This window comes from Phlebotomus papatasi, chromosome 1 (assembly GCF_024763615.1).
Source record: "Phlebotomus papatasi isolate M1 chromosome 1, Ppap_2.1, whole genome shotgun sequence".
Taxonomy (NCBI): domain Eukaryota; kingdom Metazoa; phylum Arthropoda; class Insecta; order Diptera; family Psychodidae; genus Phlebotomus; species Phlebotomus papatasi.
The window spans coordinates 56,114,287-56,134,307 of NC_077222.1; the positions used below are offsets into that span (position 1 = coordinate 56,114,287).

Genomic DNA, 20,021 nt, shown 5'->3' on the forward strand with positions numbered 1-20,021 from the left:
TCCCATCTCCATGAGACGACGGTTATTGACAGTGTGAACCGTGCGACCATGTTCATAGTCGATTTTTCGATATTCATTTGGAAGAAAAAACAGTGCTCCAGAAAATGTGAAAAAAGGTATTTTAAAGATCTTCTTTTAGTGCAGTGATAGTTTCCGCGGGTTCACGGGGGTACAGTATAACAATCGGAAAATAATTTTTAATTGTAGATAAAATTTATTTCGAGAAAAAAAGCAATGACGAACCCAAACCCTCATCGTGTGAACGCTGCCCCCGGGGGTAGGAATCGCACAAATCGTCATATTTTTTTTCATTTTCCTGTCCAGGAAAAACCAACAAGTCTGTGATAGTGAACTATAGGCATGCATAGAAACCTAAAAGATCAGAGAACTTTTTGGTGTAGTGCAATTTACTGCCCATTTTACAGTTTAGTCAGAAAAAAGTCCTGAATATGAAGCACAAAAAAATGTGCGAAGGCTTCCTACATTCCCCTATGTTTGTAACTCATGCGAGAACATTTTAGATCTAGATTCTAGAATGATAATTTCCATACCATCTCGATTTTGAAATGCTTTTATCGTTTATGTATCAATTGGCCATTATTAAACCAGTAAGGACCAAAATATTTAAGAGCTTTAATCTGGTGAGTTTTAGGACATTTTAAGTTAAATCCCTGACACCTTTCATTCGTTCTTTGATATTATCCTAGCTTAAAAATTGTTTTGTTTTGTAATTTTTGTGCAGTTTCCTGAGCTAGAAACCAATTACAAGGTTTTTAAATTCCCTAAGTATGAACTCTGGATCTGAAATAATTTTATTATTTTATTGAAAACCGTATTATTTCTACATGTTTTTTTTTGGTCTGATTTTAAAAATATTCATGAATCAGTCAATGAATCAGTATACAAAAGTATTTGCCTAAAAAATTTACAAAATGCTGGAAATCTTTTAAAGTTGAGTAATTCAATTGATAACACTGAAATATCATATTTTGTGGCGCACAACCATAACAATTTCAATCGTATTGAGATGGGATGAAAAATGAAGCGATGGGAGACATAGAATAAATTTACATAATCTCCAAACCCCAGAGATTGTGAGAATTGAGAGGAAATTCAATGCTTAGCACATTTTTTTCCCTCGTCCAATCCACTTCATATTATCTGCAGTTATTGTTTGGTAAAAAGACGAGATGAGGAGAGTACTGGAGCTCACAATTGCAGATTGCTGGATATACCCCCTCCTCGTATTCGAGAGATTAGATCGGGAGTTTTAGAGAGAATTCCCCGCTGGATGGGTGATCTCTGTCTCGCATGGGGATCAGAATGGGCAGTGTTTCATTCGCGCGCCACGATGATATACAAGTCAGCCATGATATGTGAAGAGACGGTTCTCCAGTTCAGGAGGGGCGCATGATCACGAGCAGGAGGCATTTATGGAAGTGCTGAAGAGTGTGAGTGAAAAGTGAAACTAAAAGAGAGGCTAAAACGGGGGGGAATCCGGTGAGAATTGCGCGATACTGTGAAACTCTCGCAGTTTGACGGCATCAGTGATCGAGGTATGGAATCGTTTTAAGCAGTTTTTCATTCTCTCCAAGTATATTGTGAGATCACTTCCAAATAGAAAAATATTATTTTGTGGGTATCTCCCATTTTTTTTTCTCTGGTTGGAAATGGCATTGCCATACGATCACCGGACACGATCTTGAGAAAGTAAAAAGTATATAGAAGATCGCAGTTGATCCAATATTTGAAAACACCCACAAGTGATCACGCGGTGAATTGGGACAAAGTGAAGAGTTTGATGGTGTGTCCGAGAGAGAATAAATAGCAACGGTGATCTTGGTAATTTCCCTGACACGTTGCAGAATGAGCGGCAAACTATCGTCGTCAAATGGTAATTTCACTCATGGCGCTAACTTGCTTATGAGACTTCCGCATCTCTACTTCAATCCCCACTGATCTCTCATACAGATTCAACCGCAATCGCCGATGCAATGAGTAAAACTAATGCCAGTGGAAGTGGCTCTAAAGTCAATCCTGACGTCATCCTCGTGACTCTGGTGCCCGAGAAGAAAGGACTGTTCCTCAAACATTCAGAATATGAGGTCTGAAGAAATGATCATCATTTCTTGTTATATTCTGTGATCAAGTAACTCACATTGCTTTTTACCATTTTTAGATCTCCTCCCGCAACTACAAATGCAGCGTTGCGAGACGCTATAATGATTTCGTGAATTTGCATAATTTGCTAGTTACGAGATTTCCTTATCGGTGATGAGAAAAACCAGACTGTGCTTGGTAAAAACCCCTACTAATCGAAAACACTTGCTTCAAAACAGAATGATTCCGCGATTACCGCCAAAACAGCTAATGCTGGATTCTCTGCTAGAAGAACGCCGGCGTGGCCTTCAGAGATGGCTAAAGATTGTCTCAAGACATCCTGTGATTGGAACTGGATCACTCTTGAGGAACTTCCTAACTGACACCAGTGCTGAACATCAGGATCATCTAAGAGAACTGTTTAACAGCGAACCCGATGAATTTTCTACTCTCAGTGAAGAAGTTGTAAGTAATTTCTGGATATTTCCTACATTTTTTGATACGTATATAAGTACACTCAGTCCCGGGATTATTCACATTTTCGGGACCGAAAAAAAACGCGCGAAATGGCATTATGCATCGAGAAAATTTGCATAACCGCAGGGGCTTTCTTTTGAATAAATCTGCCGTAGAACGAATTCCGTGCGGAGTAAACGTAGTTCAAATAAAAAGATTCAATTGTTTAATAGAAAGGCATTAACAAACAGTACTTTTTGGCCAGAGTTCTTCAATAAATGGTTAGAATATTTAAAAAAAAAATACCTTAAATAAAGAAATTAAAGTTTTATTCTGAAAAAGTAGCAAAATGTTTTCAAATGTCCTGCGTCGCAACATAGTATACATTCAGGCGTATTTCAAAAATGAGTTTATAAATTGACTCCCAAGGGTAGGCAAACTTGCATAATTGTATGTGCATAATTCCGTCAGGTGCATAATCCCGAACGACTTAATGCCGGGACTGAGTGTAATTTTCATATACCTTAAATAGGCCTTATTAAAGAGGCAAAATTTTTGCATAATTTTGCGAGCTTGAAATTATATGAAAAATTATTGCAAAACGTCGTCCGATAAGAAGTCTGGACTCTAGAGATCAAATGGTTTGAGATAGCGAATCGGGGGTATTCGAGAACCCCAGAAATCGACCCTGAGATTATTTGCGTGACCTTAATTTGCTATTTTTTTTTACTGATCTTCCGTTCCATCTAAAATATCATGATGAATATGGATGAATGAAAATGGGAACTTTAATCACATCTTTCATTCGGGCTTAAAAAAATCAAAAGGGTTTAAGTAAAATCGAAGATATGATTTTTTCAAATTCAACATTTAATTTAAAAAATGCCTTTTGTCAGGTATATAAAGGTAGTATCACAATATTTCATTAAAATTTAAATGTGATTTACATTATTAGTCCCTGGGGAGCGTCCAAATGTGCGATTTGTGTATTAGAATCACTAATATATTTAGAAGTTCTTCTATTTATATTGATAAAAAGGATGACTTGGCCAGCAAAAAAATTTTTAATGTTAGGTCAATTTAAACTAATTTTTTGAAGATCAAGTCTACCTATTTATGAATAAATAGAATAAATTCTAAATATTAAGTAATTCATAGACACAAATTACATATATTTAATCACTCATTATAGTGACAATTAGTGTGTATCATATTAAAATTTTAGCACGTGTAATTGATACCAGGGTAACCTTGGGAGAAACAATATTAAATTTTAATAAATTGTATAATAGTTTTTGAGATATTTGACTATAAATTTTATTCAACTCCAGGGGGTACTAGCAGGGATTGCACAGACTTATTACGTTCAAAAGATAACATTTAGTAAGAAGTTAGCTGAGATTCCTTACAATTCGAGTTACAATTACAATCTCAGTTTTATTTTTCCAGGTAACGCTCAAAATTTGAAAATTTAACACTAAACCTACCGACCGTTTTTGGTCGTTTTTTGGTCAAATGAAAAATCTCGGTATGATAAGATACTCAATAAATTTGTCTTGGAAAAGAGCAAAAAATTAAAATTTAAACATTGAAAAATATATTACATGCATATTTTAAGAAATTCGTAAAGTTTGATAGTGACATTGTACCGCTTAAACCGTGTCATGGTAGGTTTAGTGTTAAACCTAAACTTTAGGGTTGACTTTTACTGCTCGAACTCAAAAAATCGACCTATATAATCAACTTTTTTTTTTAACTTATCACCCTTTTAGAGTTTAAGCGGTTAGAGATATTAACTTTCAGTATTCGATCACCCCTGTATAAGTCCATTTCCTAGCTAACAAACTAACCTACACCACCACCATCCCCTCCAAATATATATTTTAGATTTTATCTCAAAAGTGGTTTAGAAGGTTTCGTCCATAGACACTTTTGATGACAATCGCCATCTTGAATTATGCAAGGTCTACCAACCTAGAAACTATTTATATATGTGTGAACTGATTTACCCAAATTTGGATTTATTCGAAAAAATTTAGGGGTCACGATATTTAATCTAAACCAAGCCCGACTGCATTGGTCTCAGTGGTAAAGTATTGGTAATTTTTTTTAAATCATTCTACTCCAAGGGGGAGATATTAGGGTCGGAAGTGGTGTACAGCTGAAAATGAAGTGCTTGGGAGTCTTTGGAAGTGGGAGTGTCCCAAAATAAAATATTTGTTTAATTCCGAATTTTACAGACTATACGCTATTATTAACTCAGATTTTAAATTCGAGTGGCAAAAATACGTAAGGAACGAAAATGTGTCTTTGTAATATTTAATGTTAATCGAATTCTGGAAAGGCCCATATGATGGACTTCCACAAAAAAACATATTGGGTGTTTATTTAGATCATTTTTAAATGACTGAAAAGTCACTTGGAAAATTTTGATATAGGGATTTATTCTTAAAAAGATCAACTTTATCTTAAACGGTCTCTAACATTAACAACAATATTGTGAGTATTCGAATGGAAGACAATTTATAGATAAGATTTGAAGAGATTATTCAGATTTTGGAAAGCAATAATTCGATCGTATTTCGCTATTTAGAAAAGCTTGGATGTATTTAAAAGCTTGATACGTGAATGCCACATCTTTACACTGAAAGGACTAGGGGAACTGTAGAAACTACTGTAGATTATTATGGTAATTTTACGTGGTCACTTTTATCAAAGACTTCTCTATCCAAATCCGGAGTAGAGAATTTTCCGGATCCTGTGGTGTGGTTGAACGGGTATAAAGTCTTTGGGGTTAACGGGAGTGAAGTAAGACTCTTACTTCATGGTGTTTTGAGAATGATCCTAAAAACACTTTACTGATTTGACCGCTATCCTGTCGGACGATCTATTTTTCAGAGTAACTTAAGTAACTTTTCCAAACGTGACAAGAAACTTTTAGCCGATGAAAAATGATCAACTTTTAGAAAAGAATTATTTGTGATATGATCTAAAATAATTTTTTTTTTTAAATTACATAAATAATATTTATGGAGTACATGCAACTCATTTGCAAAAAGAAAAAATTTAAAAAGCATTTTTTTAAATTAATAAAAATGTCAAGAAAATTTTGGTCGATACTGTACTTCTGAAGTACTAAAATAGTTGTTGCACTCGTACATTTGGTCCCTTAAGACTTTCCAAAACAGTTTCATTAAATTAGATACGAATATACATTTTTAGAGACCTCTTTTCCAGAAATATCTTCACTGGTCTGTTATGGCCTCTACACACTAGAGAAATTTATGTTCATATTGAAGGAAATTGCCTACGCTTGTGCTGGAAAAACTCTAAAATATGGACATATTTTTCTCTAGTGTGTAGAGGCCATTAGAAGATCCATAGAAATTATGTTGGTCGTAAAACATAGACAATATTAAAATATTCTTAGTATGCAGGAATATTTTCTGCTAGAAATTTAAAATATAAGAATATTATAGGAAAATATATGTAAAAATAAATTTCTTGAGAATTTTTTAAGTTTTCTTAATTAGATTTTTCAGAATATTAAACAAATTATTAATTCTTAAGTATGAGAAATGCATAAAGTGCAAGAAGTGCTGGAAATATTGCATCATTTTCGGGAGTCTTTCGAAATGCTGGAAGTGTAGAAGGCTCCTTCATACAAATTGTGGAAGTGTCTGGAAGTGGTGTACACATTTTCACCCTAATATCTCCCCCTTGTTCTACTCAAATTTATTAAGGTCACCTCAAGGTGACAGGTCAATGATCTTGAAAGTGTCCTCTTCTTGACCAATTTTTAATTTGGAGATGATTCTGTGGTGAATTATGAGTAATTATTTAAATCGGTATTAAACTAATACACACCCAAATATTTTGCGAAGAGAATATTAATTTATGCAGAGCTCTTTCTTGTGAATTTGACCCATTTGACCACTTCGCAAAACTTTGATTTTTCAATTCTAAAAGTTTGAGAAATAAGGTCTCGTGAGTACACAGTGATATTTCTTGATCGATTAGAAAAAAAAGTCGGAGTATTTTTAAATTTCTTTTTAACTTCCACCCAAGTACAATTCTAAACGATATGGACTATGGACAGATTAACTGCTTCATTGAGAAAAAATGGGGGTGCGATTAACTTTTTTTCCTCATAATTTTAACACTTTTTAGATGTAAAAATATATCAACATTTTTTAATGTTAATTTTACACCTTTTGAGGGTAAAATCAACATGAAGAAAGGGTAAATTTAACCCCTAATACACCTAAAAAAGGGTAATATTTACACCGATTTCGGATCAATAATGCAGGGTAAAATTAACATTTCGGGAATGTTATTTTAACTTTTTCGGATTTCTCTCAGTGTTCTAAATCTGATATTAAATTCTAGGAGTATTTCATATACGCATTTCGGGTACATTTTTAGATGATTTTTGATGTAGGCTGTAAAGTGGCTGTGTAAAAAACGAATCAATGGAATGAACTTTACGAAATGCTCGTGAACCTGCCCCATTTTGTTTAGAAAAAAATCGATCCTTTTGCAAAATGATTTTCAGTCACAATTTTTTTTACAGGAGTTACCACTTGAGGATCAGGGAAGATTAGCTTCCAACAGGGAGATTATGAGAACCATGCTCAATGCCGTTACACGTCTTAAGAAATTCGTGGATCAACAGGTGGCCAGGAGTTCCAGTCAAGCTAAAGATATGGAAGATATCTCGTCAATTCTAAAGTTCCTGGGCTCTAGTGACAGAGTTTTTGCCTTCGATACCTTCGCAGACATGACCAAGGGATTCCATGAAGTGGCTAAGATTACAGAAAATTCTGCCATGACTCTGGAGAGTGCAATAAGTGAGCGCTTCAATATGCTCCTGGATGTCCTCACGGCCCACAGTGATCTGTGTGATCGTGTAGAAAAGGGCATTGTCACTGAGCACCAGCGAGCCCTTACGAAAATGCTCACACTCAACAAGCAGAAGATGAAGGGAGTAATTCGGGGAACGGCTGCGGACAATGTAGCGGCTCTGCATGAGAAGGAAATTGCCCAGACTGGAGTTGTGGGTACCCTTGGTCGGCGCAGTGCATTTAGCCTTCAGTGTGTCTTACAAGAAACTTCCCTGGCACAAGAATACCTCCAAGCTCTTCCCTCTATCATCCTGGCCTTTTGCAATGAGCAAAATCAGTGCAATACCCACTCCGCCGACACTTGGAAGGAGATTCTCAATGCCGAAGCCAAGAGACTCAGTCAGTAATCCCCTTGAAATTTTTATAAATTTATTGTGGTATAATTCTGTACAAAAAAAATACAATTTTGTTATTGTTTTCTGGATTAAAGAGATCATTTGCTCAAAATTGAGACTATTTCTCTGAAAGTTGTTGATGTAGGGCTGTCTGGGAGTTCCTTGAGGCAAGATTTCCCTGTTCCGGCCAAGTCTCCCACTCTGGGATCAATTGGAAGGGTTCCCAGGAAGGGTACTTTGGCCATTTCTGCAAGGGCTGATCCACCTCCCGTTGAGAAAATATTCGTGCAGTCTGAGCAATGTGGACAGACAAAACCACTCATATTCTCTACAATTCCCAAGATTTTAATTCCGGTCTTTCGGCAGAATGTCACTTCTTTCCTGACATCATCAACTGCCACTTCTTGTGGAGTCGTCACCAGCACAGCTCCATCGCATTTCACTTCCTTCATGCACTCCATTACAGTTATATGCTCATCTGACGTGCCTGGAGGAGTGTCAATCACCAGAAAGTCTAGCTCATCCCAGTGGACATCAGTGAGAAACTGCCTGATCATTGCTGTCTTCTTGGGGCCTCGCCAAACTACCGGATCGTCACGATTTTTTAGCAGGAAACCAATTGACATTACTGCAAGGCTTTTCTCACTGTCCACATAAACGGGCACCCAACCCTCATCGCACTGGTGGACATCCTGTCCCTCCAGGCCCAAAATGTAGGGGACACTGGGGCCACAGAGATCAATGTCCAAGAGGCCCACCTTTAATCAAAATCCGCCGGATACTAACTTCCTGGAGAGAGATCAAAACATGCAAACTAACCTTAAATCCGGATTCTTTAAGAGCCAGGGCCAATTGTGTGCTGACAGTGGATTTTCCAACACCTCCTTTTCCGGATAGTACCAGAATTATGTGTTTCACCTTGTCCAGCATTTTTTGGTTGAGAATTTCCGCAAAAAACAGCAAAATTTGCACCAAAACAAAAAACACCTCACACATGAATTTCGTCACTATTCACCAATGAGTTAGCGAAATACAGCGAATTGGGTTGATGTCTTAGATGAATTTTATAGGACGAACATGCAGATTAGGCGGAGCGAATTTATTCAAATTTAACGGAATATGAGAGAAAAGAATAAAAATGCAAGTTTCCTCCAATTTATTAAAAACGCTAGGATGACTTTATTATTAACAATCTTAGTTGATTTTTAAGTTTCTCCAGTCTAGTTATGATACTACACTGAGAGAAATCCGAAAAAGTTAAAATGACATTTCGGAAATGTTAATTTTTCCCTGCAGTATATTGATCCAAAATTGGTGTAAATATTACCCTTTATATGTGTTGGGGGTTAAAGCTACCCTTTTTCATGTTAATTTTACCCTTAAAAAGGTGTAAAATTAACAATAAAAAATGTTGATATATTTTTACACCTATAAAGTGTTAAAATTATGAGGAAAAAAAGTTAATCGCACCCCCATTTTTTTCTCAGTGTAGATAGGAAATTTAGCAAAGAATAAAGATATCCATTTGAGATTCGTTACTTTCCAAAAATAAAAGAAAAATACAAAAAATCTCAAAACCGAATATCCAATTCACAATAATTCGCGCTAAAATTAACACATCAGAATACTTTTAATTGTAAGTAATTGGTTTTCTGCACTGGGTTTATCAACAATTTTTCTTGTGCCAAAATTCTGAAAGCCAAAATCCCGAAAGAGCCAAAATCTCGAAATCCAAAATACCGAAAGACAAAATACCGAAAGCCAAAATCCCGAATGTTCAAAATCCTGAAAGGGATGAAATTATATTGAGAATAATGTGTAGAATAATTTTACAAGACGCAGACAATTTTCTTTTACCTTCAGTAAACGCGGGTGCAATCGTGGGAATAGCTATGAAACTTTTAAGAATTTGGGATTTTGGCTTCCAGGATTTTGGCGTTCGGGATTTTAGCTTTCGGAATTTTGGCTTTCGGGATTTTGACCGGGATTCATTAAACTACATTTCCATCAATTTGTGATTAAGCCCTCGGCTTAAACTGAGAAACGGTTTTGTGTTTTGTTAGAGGGAAACTGATGGGAATTTAGCCAAATTATTATTTTGATTATAATTACGTTAAGCCGTCTTTTGGCTTATGTCGTAAAAGTGTCCAGCATATAATTTGTTTTTCATGCAAAATAGGTCTAAAGCCTAAGACCTGTGCAAGGGGATTAAAAAGGAGAAAAAATTATTTTTTCACTCTTTTTGTTTTTTGGCTTAAAATTTACATGAAAATTTTGAAATACTTAGGATAAGTGTGCCAAATTTCGGCATAGTTGCATGCAAGCGCCAAAGTCTCAAATTTGAAATGTAATATCTTTAATAGAAATTTATTTTTTTTTATTACTTATTTTTAAGGAGTGTTGCTTAGAACCTTGTTGACAGTTTATCGTCTTTATTTACTTTAAAATCGTTCTTAATTCATTTTAAAATGAATGAAAATGTAGATATAGCTTTGGTGCCCTATTTCGGCCACCTTCATTCTCATAGTTCCTTGCCCTTTGGGAATTCTTTCAATGTCTTTTTCACGTCATCTTGTTTGTCGAAACTACATTTTTTGCTATTCTTTTGTCTTATATAATCTCTAGAGTATGTAAAAATTAAAAATTCATGGAAATTCGAGGAACAAAAAAGGTGACCGGAATTGCTAGCTGGCCGGAATTTGGCACACTTACCCTACATTCAACATAATTTTCGCTGTAAAAACACTTATTTATCTGTTTTCACTTCTAAAGTGTTGCTATTACCATTGATTATACTATTATACAAAATAATGCTAATAGGGTGTGGTGTCACAACTTCTCGCCAGTGACCCACTTCTCGCCACCTATAGTTAAATCGAAGAAAAATCATATAATACGAGTAATAAAAAGGATATCAGGATGAAAAAGCAACGCTGAATATATATTTTTTTAATAATATTGTCCGAAATAATTGAGATTGGGCCTTTTCAAGTAGGTGGCGAGAAGTGGTTATTTTTGAATTTTTAATAAAAATATATTTTTTAAGTAATCCACCGTTAAATTGAGAGGCTATTAGTTTGATATATCTATAGACAACATATGTAAGTAACTTTGTGTCAAATTTAAGTTACTTTATAATAAGGATTTAAAAATTATAATTAAATTAATTTCAGTTTTTCCTAAAAGTGGCGATAAGTGGTTACTCCACTCTAATTCTGTAATAATCGAAAAATCCTCAAAACGCCATTAAAATAGCGAAAGTGCAATATGACGCACTTCACGCACACGCCTTCATGAAATAATGTCTGTTTGATGTTTTGATATCTTCCATATGAACTTTGCCGAATGAAAATCATCTCGATTGAAGTATATTCTTAAATGGAAAATACTTAAGCATATTACTTCAGTCGAGGTGAAATATTATTTCGAAAAAGAGTGATGAATAACATTCAAATACGTAGAATTAATTCAACGCATAGGGGTAAAGTGGTACAAGTTGGATCATGGTAGAAGTTGGACAATAGTGGTACAAGTTGGACAGGGCTTTTTTTTGATAAATTTAGTAACTTCATTTTTATTTGTATATTTTCAATGCTTTAGTTTTATAATTTGGTTCCTTGTGCTTAAAAAAAAATAGTACTGTACAGTAGACTCTCGCTTATCCGTGAGAGCGGGACCAAATGTCATACGGATTTTGAGAGTGATACGTGATACCCATTAAATTGTTTGAAATCCAACGATTTTTTTTGTTTACATTGAAAATTTATGGAGTGAATCCTGACCTGACTGAATCCGACAGTCCCTCTAAACATGCGTACTGTCCAAAAAAGTTACAGTGAGTAAGAATTACAGTAGATAGAGCACATTTGCTTAACAAAAAAAAAAACGAAAACGGGAACAATGTGTCATCAAAATTTTGAAAATTCAACTGCCTCACGGATTTTTTTATGTCACCCGGAAAAAGAGTCCACGGATAAGCGAGAGTCTACTGTACTGTAATTCTTACTCACTGTAACTTTTTTGGACAGTACGCATGTTTAGAGACAATGTCAATTCAGTCAAGTCAGAATTCACTCCACAAATTTTCAATGTAAACAAAAAAAAATCGTTGGATTTCAAACAATTTGATGGGTATCACTCTCAAAATCCGTATGACATTTGGTCCCGCTCTCACGGATAAGCGAGAGTCTACTGTATTTATCAAGAAAAAATCCATGTCCAACTTGTACCGGCGAATTGTCCAACTTGTAACACTATGTCTAACTTGTATCACTTTACCCTATGTGGAGCTGCTTCTACAATTTAGAACGAAAAGGAGTAAAAATTACACCGATATCCTTCGAGATAAATAACCTAAAAAGTTGTTTTAACTCTACAGGTTTTTTTTAACCCTTTAATGACGAGACAGTTTTCGCTGAGCGAAAATCAGCAATAAAAATGAAACCGATAAACAAAACTTCTCAAACGTCTTACATCTAACCTTCGAAGAGCCAACAGAGTCTAATTTGGTGTATTTTTTGATTCTATGAACGATAAGGACAAAAATAGCTAAAAATTTTAAGTAATTTTTCTGACTACTGATAATTTTCTGAAAAAAATAACTGATAATTTTCATTTTAATGAAAAATATTATGTTTGAGTATTGTAGTTTCTTTTACCAAAACGGTTTTGCATAAAAAAAAATTGAATGTATAAAAATAATTAAAATCAATTTTCAATATGAGAATTAAAAAATTCGTCATTTTTAGCTTGAAAATTTACTATATTAGAAAATAGCTGGAGACTTGCAAAAAATATCCTAGATTCCTTCAACCTTCTACTTTGCAATTACGTATTAACATAAGAAAAAAAAATAACTTTAGGTAGTCAGGAAAAATTATTTTCTTTATGGTACACCGGTGTTCCAATCGTCCTTAAATGGTTAATGTCGGAAAAGTCCGGGAAAGTAAGTTTTTGTTTCATTTGATTATGATTTTGTGAACTATAATCTTTCAAATAAGTTTTGGGAATGAATTAATTTTTTTCTCTTATTTTTTTTACTTAAGTTTAAATACTTGACAAACGACAAAGCTCAATGCTTCAAAGTTAATTAATTTTATGTATATATAGAAATCGTAAGTAAATTATTTTCGAATTAATAGGTGCGAAAAATTATTCAGAAAATTTATAGGGGAAGATACTCTCCTTTCGAACATTTATGCATTCGAATCATGTGCATTTTCTTTTACTTTTCCCAAGAAACTTACACATTTTTACTAAATATTAGTACGCTTATTATCAATTATTGATAAATTTATGTAAGTCTCTTAGGAGAAATAGAAGAAAATTCACATTCAAGGACATGAACGTTCGAAGGGAGAGTACTTTCCCCTACTATTTATTTATTTTTTTTTTTAAACAAGAAAGAGCATTTTTGAAGTTCTATATTAAATTTCTTGTCGTCCTGAAAAATTTATTCTGAGCACTAAAAAGCTCGAAAATATATTAAAACGGTTAGAAGTATTTCTAGGACATACAATATGACCACCTCCTGTGCTTTGTGAAGGACAGCCACCTCCTAAAAGAGCCTTGAAATGATTAATCGACCAATAAAAGGATCAATAATTCTATCACACTTCCCATACTACACTAATCATGGTTAATTAAGTAAATGAAAATATGCGAGAGGTATCATGTTTCATTCTTCATTTATTTATAATTGTTCTACACAGTATAAAAGTATATTCACACAATTGTAAAAATATTTAACTTAACATAAATAAATTCTACTATCAACCTGTATAATTTCGAAAGATTTATTCTCTATGGAAAGTGAAAATAAATTAGTTTCTTTTAATTCATTTAAAATCGAAAACAATAGAAGCGTGACTTAGAAGCTTCAATCAAATTTAATTATACCTTTTCTGGGATGAAAATGTTTAGTTTTAGTGCAGTTTTACACATGTTTCGATTAATAGGATTTTTGAAGATTAACTATATTTTTTTACACTTGATGTACATTCTCTCTCTTCAGTACTTAATCGTCCAGTTACACACAATTTGTTAAGTAAACATTTACTGAGTGTTTCTTGTTTGTTGTTTTTATTTCCTCCGTAATTCACTAAAAATGTTATTACAGTAAAGCAATTTAGATTAAAATGAAATGGTGAACTTCTTTTTATGATGAAATGATCTGAAAAAAATTTGGCATTTTTTGTGGTATTCAGATTTCTCCGTCATGCTAAATTAAATCTACTATCGCTATAACATTTTGCTCTGGCTAATTTTATCTAATTTTAGGACAAAAGTTAAATCATACTCAGAGCACATTATCTTTCATTTTAAGCCTTTTTTTCTTTTGTCAAATACAACTTTTTCTTGTATATAAGTTTTGCGAGAAAATAATCCTCAAAATCTTTTTTTTTTACACAATATAATAATACAATCAATATCAAATTAACTATACACGTTGTGAATTTGGAAATGTTGAGTTCTATCAAGTAACACATTTTGGACACGAATAGCTTATCTAGGGCCTCGTGGGTATGTTGAATTTCTCCGCAGGATCCATCCTACACTGGTTGGAGTTCTTCCGGTTGATCTGCCGCCAAGTCGGAGCATACCGATATACCGTTAGAAGTGCGAGGAATGCCAAGCACGCCAGAAAGATGGCAAGGAACTGCAGAAGAGCACTGGAGGAGTCTTCAGCTTTGATGGGTGGCCCAAACAGCCATGCCGACATTTCTAGTCTATGGGCAGAATTTCCCATTTCAATGCGACACATGTAGCGCCCATAGCTCTTGACATCAACATTGGTTAGCTCTAGAATAGCTCCAATATTTTGGTTGTCTTCTCTGCAATGAATAAGAAAAAAAATGTGCCGTAGTAAAAAAAAGTTCTTTTTTTTCTATTCTGAGCTAGGAAAAAATCCCACTCATTCGCAGAATTCTTATTTAAGCTTCTTCATACAAGAACTGTTTATGCGACTTTCAGTTACGGACTATACACATCTCAGGTAAAATGAATAAAATCCTCAAGAAACACTTCCAGGTAAGACTTCTTTTACATTGAATGCAAGTGAATAACAAAATATACCCTCCTCATATACAATTCATCTTTTCTTCCTTGAATTGAATGTTGGAAATAAGTCCAAGGTTGATTGAAAATGTGCCAAGTAAATTTCTCTCTGTCTACTTTTCTAGCAGAGAAAGCAAAGAAAATTCGGAAAATTCACAGAATACAGACAAGGAATAGAGAATAGAGGGAGGTGGGGTTACTTTGAACTGTGGGACTATATTGTTATACGATTTTTTCGCATATTCCTAAAGGAAACTGGGTTTTAACCTTATGTAATTTAGATAGACAAAACAATTGTGACAAAAATGCATGAAATAAACTGAAATCTAATCTAATCTAAAATTTTCTTTCATTTATAGAGCGTTGACAAATATTAATATTTTTTAAAATGACTAAAATTAGAAAAATCTGTAAGAGAAGTAGGGCATCTTTAAATTGGGGTACCTTTGAAATTGGGCACTTTTATTCTATTTATAAAAGCAAATGAGTATTATCACCATTATCACACAATATATAATTTAACTGCACAATCGGGATATGGAAACTTCGTTACATTTCGTATTTTACATGTTCGTATTGCGGAAACTTCGTATTCTAGTACATTTCGTATTTTACCATTTCGTATTTCACATTTCGTCTTTCATAAATTTTGTACAAAAATTGAATAGGCGCTACTGATAACTTTCCAAAGCACAGAAAATTTCCCTTAGCCCTAAACAAGACAGTAGGGGAGACCTGGGAGGTTTGGGACACTTTTTCATGTCTTGACTTTGAGACACTATTCCAAAAAATCACGATAGCGTATCATAATTTTATGCGATCTATAGGATACTTGTGGGTATTGACTTTATAAAAAGTACTCGATAGAACTTGGAAAACAACTGAGTTTTCTTGGAGAAGATAAAACATTTAACTTGAGGCTTTGTCCCAAACCTCCCCGATATGGGGCAGTATGGGACGCATTTTTTCTCGCATAATTTGCATTATTGGAGCACGTTAATTAATTTTAAATACTAGATTAAAAATATTTCTGATAGAAATAAAAATGTTTCATCTTTTATTTCATACTTAGACATTAATATCAATTTTATTTGTACAGTAGAGTCATTTATTGTCAATCAAAATTATTTAAAGTATTTTGTTCTTATTTTTATCTACCTTTCTTAGCTTTTTTTTATTCTAAATATTGCAATCATGATCATCAAATTCCTCAGGCGAGTAGATTGTCTTAACACTTTTAGTTTTGAACTCATTGGCGGATTCTTGTTTGATTTTACGACAAATGCATGGTACTTGTTTTTTCCTTATGTCTTTGAATTAGCTCTCGCCTTGCCTTCTCTGGAGAACTTGTAAAAAATGTAGAGGATATTGTTCGAGAAATTCTCGAGAAAATAGTTTTTAACGAGTTTGGGCAAAGATTCTCAGAAGGAATTATTGATTCCCAAGACATTGATGGTTTAATTGTCCATGTAGTTAGAGAAATCTGCTCCACTGATAAATTTTGCACAAGAGGGAGATTTCCAGTTGAAACTGGGCATTACTCTTCATTTTGACAATAAACAACTGCACACCACCGACAATCTTGTCGAAAATCAACGTCCCATTCATCCCCTTTCAGGTGTCCCAAACATCCCCGCGTGTAGTTTTGGTATTTAAAACCTTATGTAAAAAATAAGAGCGTATAATCTCTGAAGCTTTTATAAAAATATGTTCCCAGATTACACTGCTAGTTAGTGAAATAAAAAAGTCTTGATTATATATCGCTGATATGAAATACGAAGAGCAAAACTGAGACGTCAAAATATACGATTTTTATCAATTTTTAAAAAAAAATGTTCATAGAATTAAAACAATAAAACTGAGGATATCCATTCTTTTAGTCAAGATACATCTTAATACTGGTTACGATTGAGTAGTGGTTAAATCCCATTTATTTAAAAAAAATAATGAAAATATCGCCTTGTCCCACACTACACCTCTGTCCCAAACCTCCCCAGTCTCCCCTATTATGATATTCTTTTTAATATTTAGATTTTAGATTAGTTTTAGCTCTTCAAAAGACATTCTATTTGCAGATACAATTAAATATTGAAAAATTTATAATTGCATCTGTGCATTTTCTTGTCTGAAAACTCCCCTCAATGGGATACTTTTGAACATTCTAAAATTCACATGAAATCGTTTTCTTCATCATATATCAATGAAATTCGTGATTTATAGCAACTTTAGCTTACAGTATATAAAGTTGTAAAAAAATATTAGTTCTGTTTATATTCTTTTTGAAATTATTCTCAAAATCTAATTAGCAATTCATTGCTGAAATTTCCCTGGCCTATTAGTAGCGTAAAGTTTTCTAATACAAAACTATATTTTGTTATCTTTGCACTATCTAAATATAAGTAGGAAACGTTAGCATTATTACTATAGACAGAGATATTAAAATATGTGAAATATAAACTAGGAAATGTATTCTTATGCCATACAACTATGATAAATTTGAGAAGTTCTAACGACCACCGCTGAGTTGCACTGAAGGTAAAAATTATGAAATTCTATCCTGATCTTTCTTGCAGTTATAAAACTTTGGAGTTTGCAATGCTATTAGTTGTGTTTAAATTAGATTGCAGTATCACATCTAGATATGGATTACGATTTTAGTATCATCAGGATTGCACAAATTTAGGATGTACGTACAATAAATTTATAAGGGTTGAAACCACTTATTCACAATGCTTAGAGTTTAACTTTAATCAAGACTCTAATTTCTAATCGCAATTTATTGACTTTTTTGGCATTTTTGTATATATAAAGTGATTCATAAACATTAATATCAGTAATCCATTAAGGGAAATAAACAAACAAAATGCTTATTACATTTTTTTCTCGAAGTGAAGATACAATAAAAAAAAGCATTAGTCAGTGCCGCCAAAAAAAATCGCGCAAAATTTAATAACAGCATTATAATCAATATGTCAGAAATATATAACTCTGCCGCACTGATAAGTTTTATCAGACCGATTATCGTCAATGGCGCTCGTCGTACACATCACACACAGATTGAAAACAACGCAAACTCAAGAAGCTCAGAAAAATCGCAAAAGTTTAATGGAATTTTTCTTAGAATATAAATTGCATAATTACCTTCGAATGACTTTTTGCTGATCATCTGGTATGGCTTCTTGATCTCTCTCGTAGACTCTGTACCAAGAAATATCGCTTTTGACATCGGGCAGACCCAAATTCCCCACGAATGCTTCACAGTAGAATCGTGCTGTGTGGCCCAGTTGCACAGTTTGATCCTTGGGCCGATATGTGGGCAGTGGAGCGTCCGGGGAGTTGCCTGTTATAGAAAAAAGAGAGAGAGAGAAGGGTTTTTTTTTTTAAAATGCCATAGCAGCAATTTTAATTGCTTCATTAGGAAATTGAAGCACTGGATGAGTACTTCTTTTGCATTTTTTTTTAGCGCAGGGGGTAAGAAAAGTCATTTGCAAACATTCTAATTGGAAAAATCTGTTTATAACTCCGATGACTTTTTTTTTATGTAAATTTGGAATTCCCTGCTTCAACCAGGAAGGTCAATAGAAAATAGTGTGGGAATTCTCAACACGCGGTAGTTTACAAGTTTATTTATTCGACACTTTTTTCTGCTTTTCTTTCACACAATGTTTACCGAATTTCTAAACATTTATGTACGCCCAAAATCAACGATAGGTTATTGATTTTTTACCCTGACCTAGAACATTGTGATAGTTATTGATTTATTAATGAGAACACTTGCAATTAAATGTGTTTCATGGAATTTTCATCAGTATAATACCAAAATAAATATTAGATTAGACCATGAGAAGTTGCAGAAAAGAAATTTTTAGATAATATAGAAATGCGAATATGTAGTTTATAGGTACTTGCACAAGTTTAGAATTCTACGAAGAATGCTTTTACATATTTTTCATATCTGTAAATATATTAATAAACGAACTTAAACAATGCTTGAGCAATATTTAAAGATAGAAATATTTAAATTGTAAAACTTTTGCGATTTAACTTTTTAGGAAGTTAATTTCTCATGATAAAATAGCTTTCTAGTAGAAGACATAAATGTAATAAATGGTGTTTTAAACCCTATATGAAAAAGAAACTTGTTTTCAGGAAAAATAATGAGTTTTAAAACACATTCTAAAATAAATATTTTTAACTAATTTAACACACAGTGTGTGAAAATCGATCGTTTCTCTTCGGAGTTAAGAAAGATCTCAACTATTCAAAATTATTGCAGAACACTTGATAATTAATTTAATTTGGTAGCAATATGAATATCGTAAGTCATTTCTCATTTCATCTCATGAGTTTTATGATTATCTATCTCATGGTTAAGAAAATGACAAACCAGCTCTTTGCAAAGAAAGAGCAAATTCGTATTTTTCGAAGCATCACTGCGTGCGAACCGTGCCTACATTCCCCTAATAAAGTAGTAGGGGAAAGTGCCCATGATTTGTACGGTTCCAAGCTTCATTACGACTAAATTTTTCCTACTCTTATAAAAATGGCTCGTTAAAATTTTGTAAAAGCTCTTCACTTTGCACAGAGGCTGTGCAAAGGATGGGCACTTTCCCCTATTTTATAGGATTTATTTATTTTAAATATAAAGGAAGAGCACCACATGCTTCATATTTAGTTGAAAATAATAACCTTCAAAACACTATTACTATTTCGACGACTCAGAATATAGGGTAACGTGTGGTATTTCTGGACAAGGTGCAGTACATAATATGGGTATTTTGGGACACATAAAAAATCCTATAAATATTTGTTTTCTAATTATTTTTAAGTTCTATACGAAATATTAAGCTCTGTACGTATCAGATAAACATAAAACTTCTGAAATTTTATTTAATTTAAAGCGTGAAATACGCGTGAATTGTTGAGTGTCACATTCCACTTTTTACAAAACCTTCAGTGTGGTCAATTTTGCAGATGTCAACACAAACAGTGTTTAGTTTTTTTCGATTTAAGTCATTTTACAAGTGAAATTTAAACAAAATTTTTATGGAACAGTGAAGTTTAGACCTTCTACATAAAGGTATATAATCAGGCTCAGTGAAATTTATTTGCATAATAGCGACTTTCGTCTGTCCCGAAATATACCATTCTTACTTCTTTACATTTTTTG

At 33.5% G+C, this 20,021-nt stretch overlaps 3 protein-coding genes across 3 annotated transcripts in view; 1 reads left to right on the forward strand and 2 right to left on the reverse strand.

The window, feature by feature from the left end:
• The first annotated feature begins 1,174 nt into the window (after positions 1–1,174).
• Positions 1,175–7,927, forward strand: LOC129807832 (sorting nexin-8-like). Its single transcript, XM_055857385.1, has 5 exons — positions 1,175–1,894; positions 1,972–2,105; positions 2,180–2,271; positions 2,340–2,565; positions 7,130–7,927. Exons 1-5 carry the CDS (start codon positions 1,867–1,869, stop codon positions 7,805–7,807), a joined length of 1,158 nt encoding a protein of 385 aa, XP_055713360.1. The 5' UTR covers positions 1,175–1,866; the 3' UTR covers positions 7,808–7,927.
• LOC129807840 (cytosolic Fe-S cluster assembly factor NUBP2 homolog) lies at positions 7,808–8,823 on the reverse strand. Its single transcript, XM_055857398.1, has 2 exons — positions 8,615–8,823; positions 7,808–8,553 (listed from the first exon to the last, which is right to left on the reverse strand). The coding sequence occupies exons 1-2, from the start codon at positions 8,789–8,791 to the stop codon at positions 7,894–7,896; spliced, it is 837 nt and encodes a 278-aa protein (XP_055713373.1). The 5' UTR covers positions 8,792–8,823; the 3' UTR covers positions 7,808–7,893.
• Positions 8,824–13,465: 4,642 nt separating this feature from the next.
• Positions 13,466–20,021, reverse strand: part of LOC129807842 (fibroblast growth factor receptor 2-like) — a 42,441-nt gene continuing 35,885 nt past the window's right edge. Inside the window, exons 3-4 of the mRNA XM_055857411.1 lie at positions 17,993–18,191; positions 13,466–14,628 (exon numbers count right to left, since the gene is read on the reverse strand). Of these exons, the coding sequence (XP_055713386.1) occupies positions 14,304–14,628; positions 17,993–18,191 (524 nt within the window). The 3' untranslated portion in view covers positions 13,466–14,303. The remainder of the gene's footprint in view (positions 14,629–17,992; positions 18,192–20,021) is intronic.

Bases quoted from the DNA above. Each gene is read 5' to 3' on its own strand.
- LOC129807832 (XM_055857385.1), top strand. From the start codon at position 1,867: ATGAGCGGCAAACTATCGTCGTCAAATG. The intron at 1,895-1,971 runs GTAATTTCACTC...TCTCTCATACAG, and splicing joins CAAACTATCGTCGTCAAATG to ATTCAACCGCAATCGCCGAT. The intron at 2,566-7,129 runs GTAAGTAATTTC...TTTTTTTTACAG, and splicing joins CTACTCTCAGTGAAGAAGTT to GAGTTACCACTTGAGGATCA.
- LOC129807840 (XM_055857398.1), bottom strand. From the start codon at position 8,791: ATGTGTGAGGTGTTTTTTGTTTTGGTGCAAATTTTGCTGTTTTTTGCG. The intron at 8,554-8,614 runs GTTAGTTTGCAT...TTTTGATTAAAG, and splicing joins TTAAAGAATCCGGATTTAAG to GTGGGCCTCTTGGACATTGA.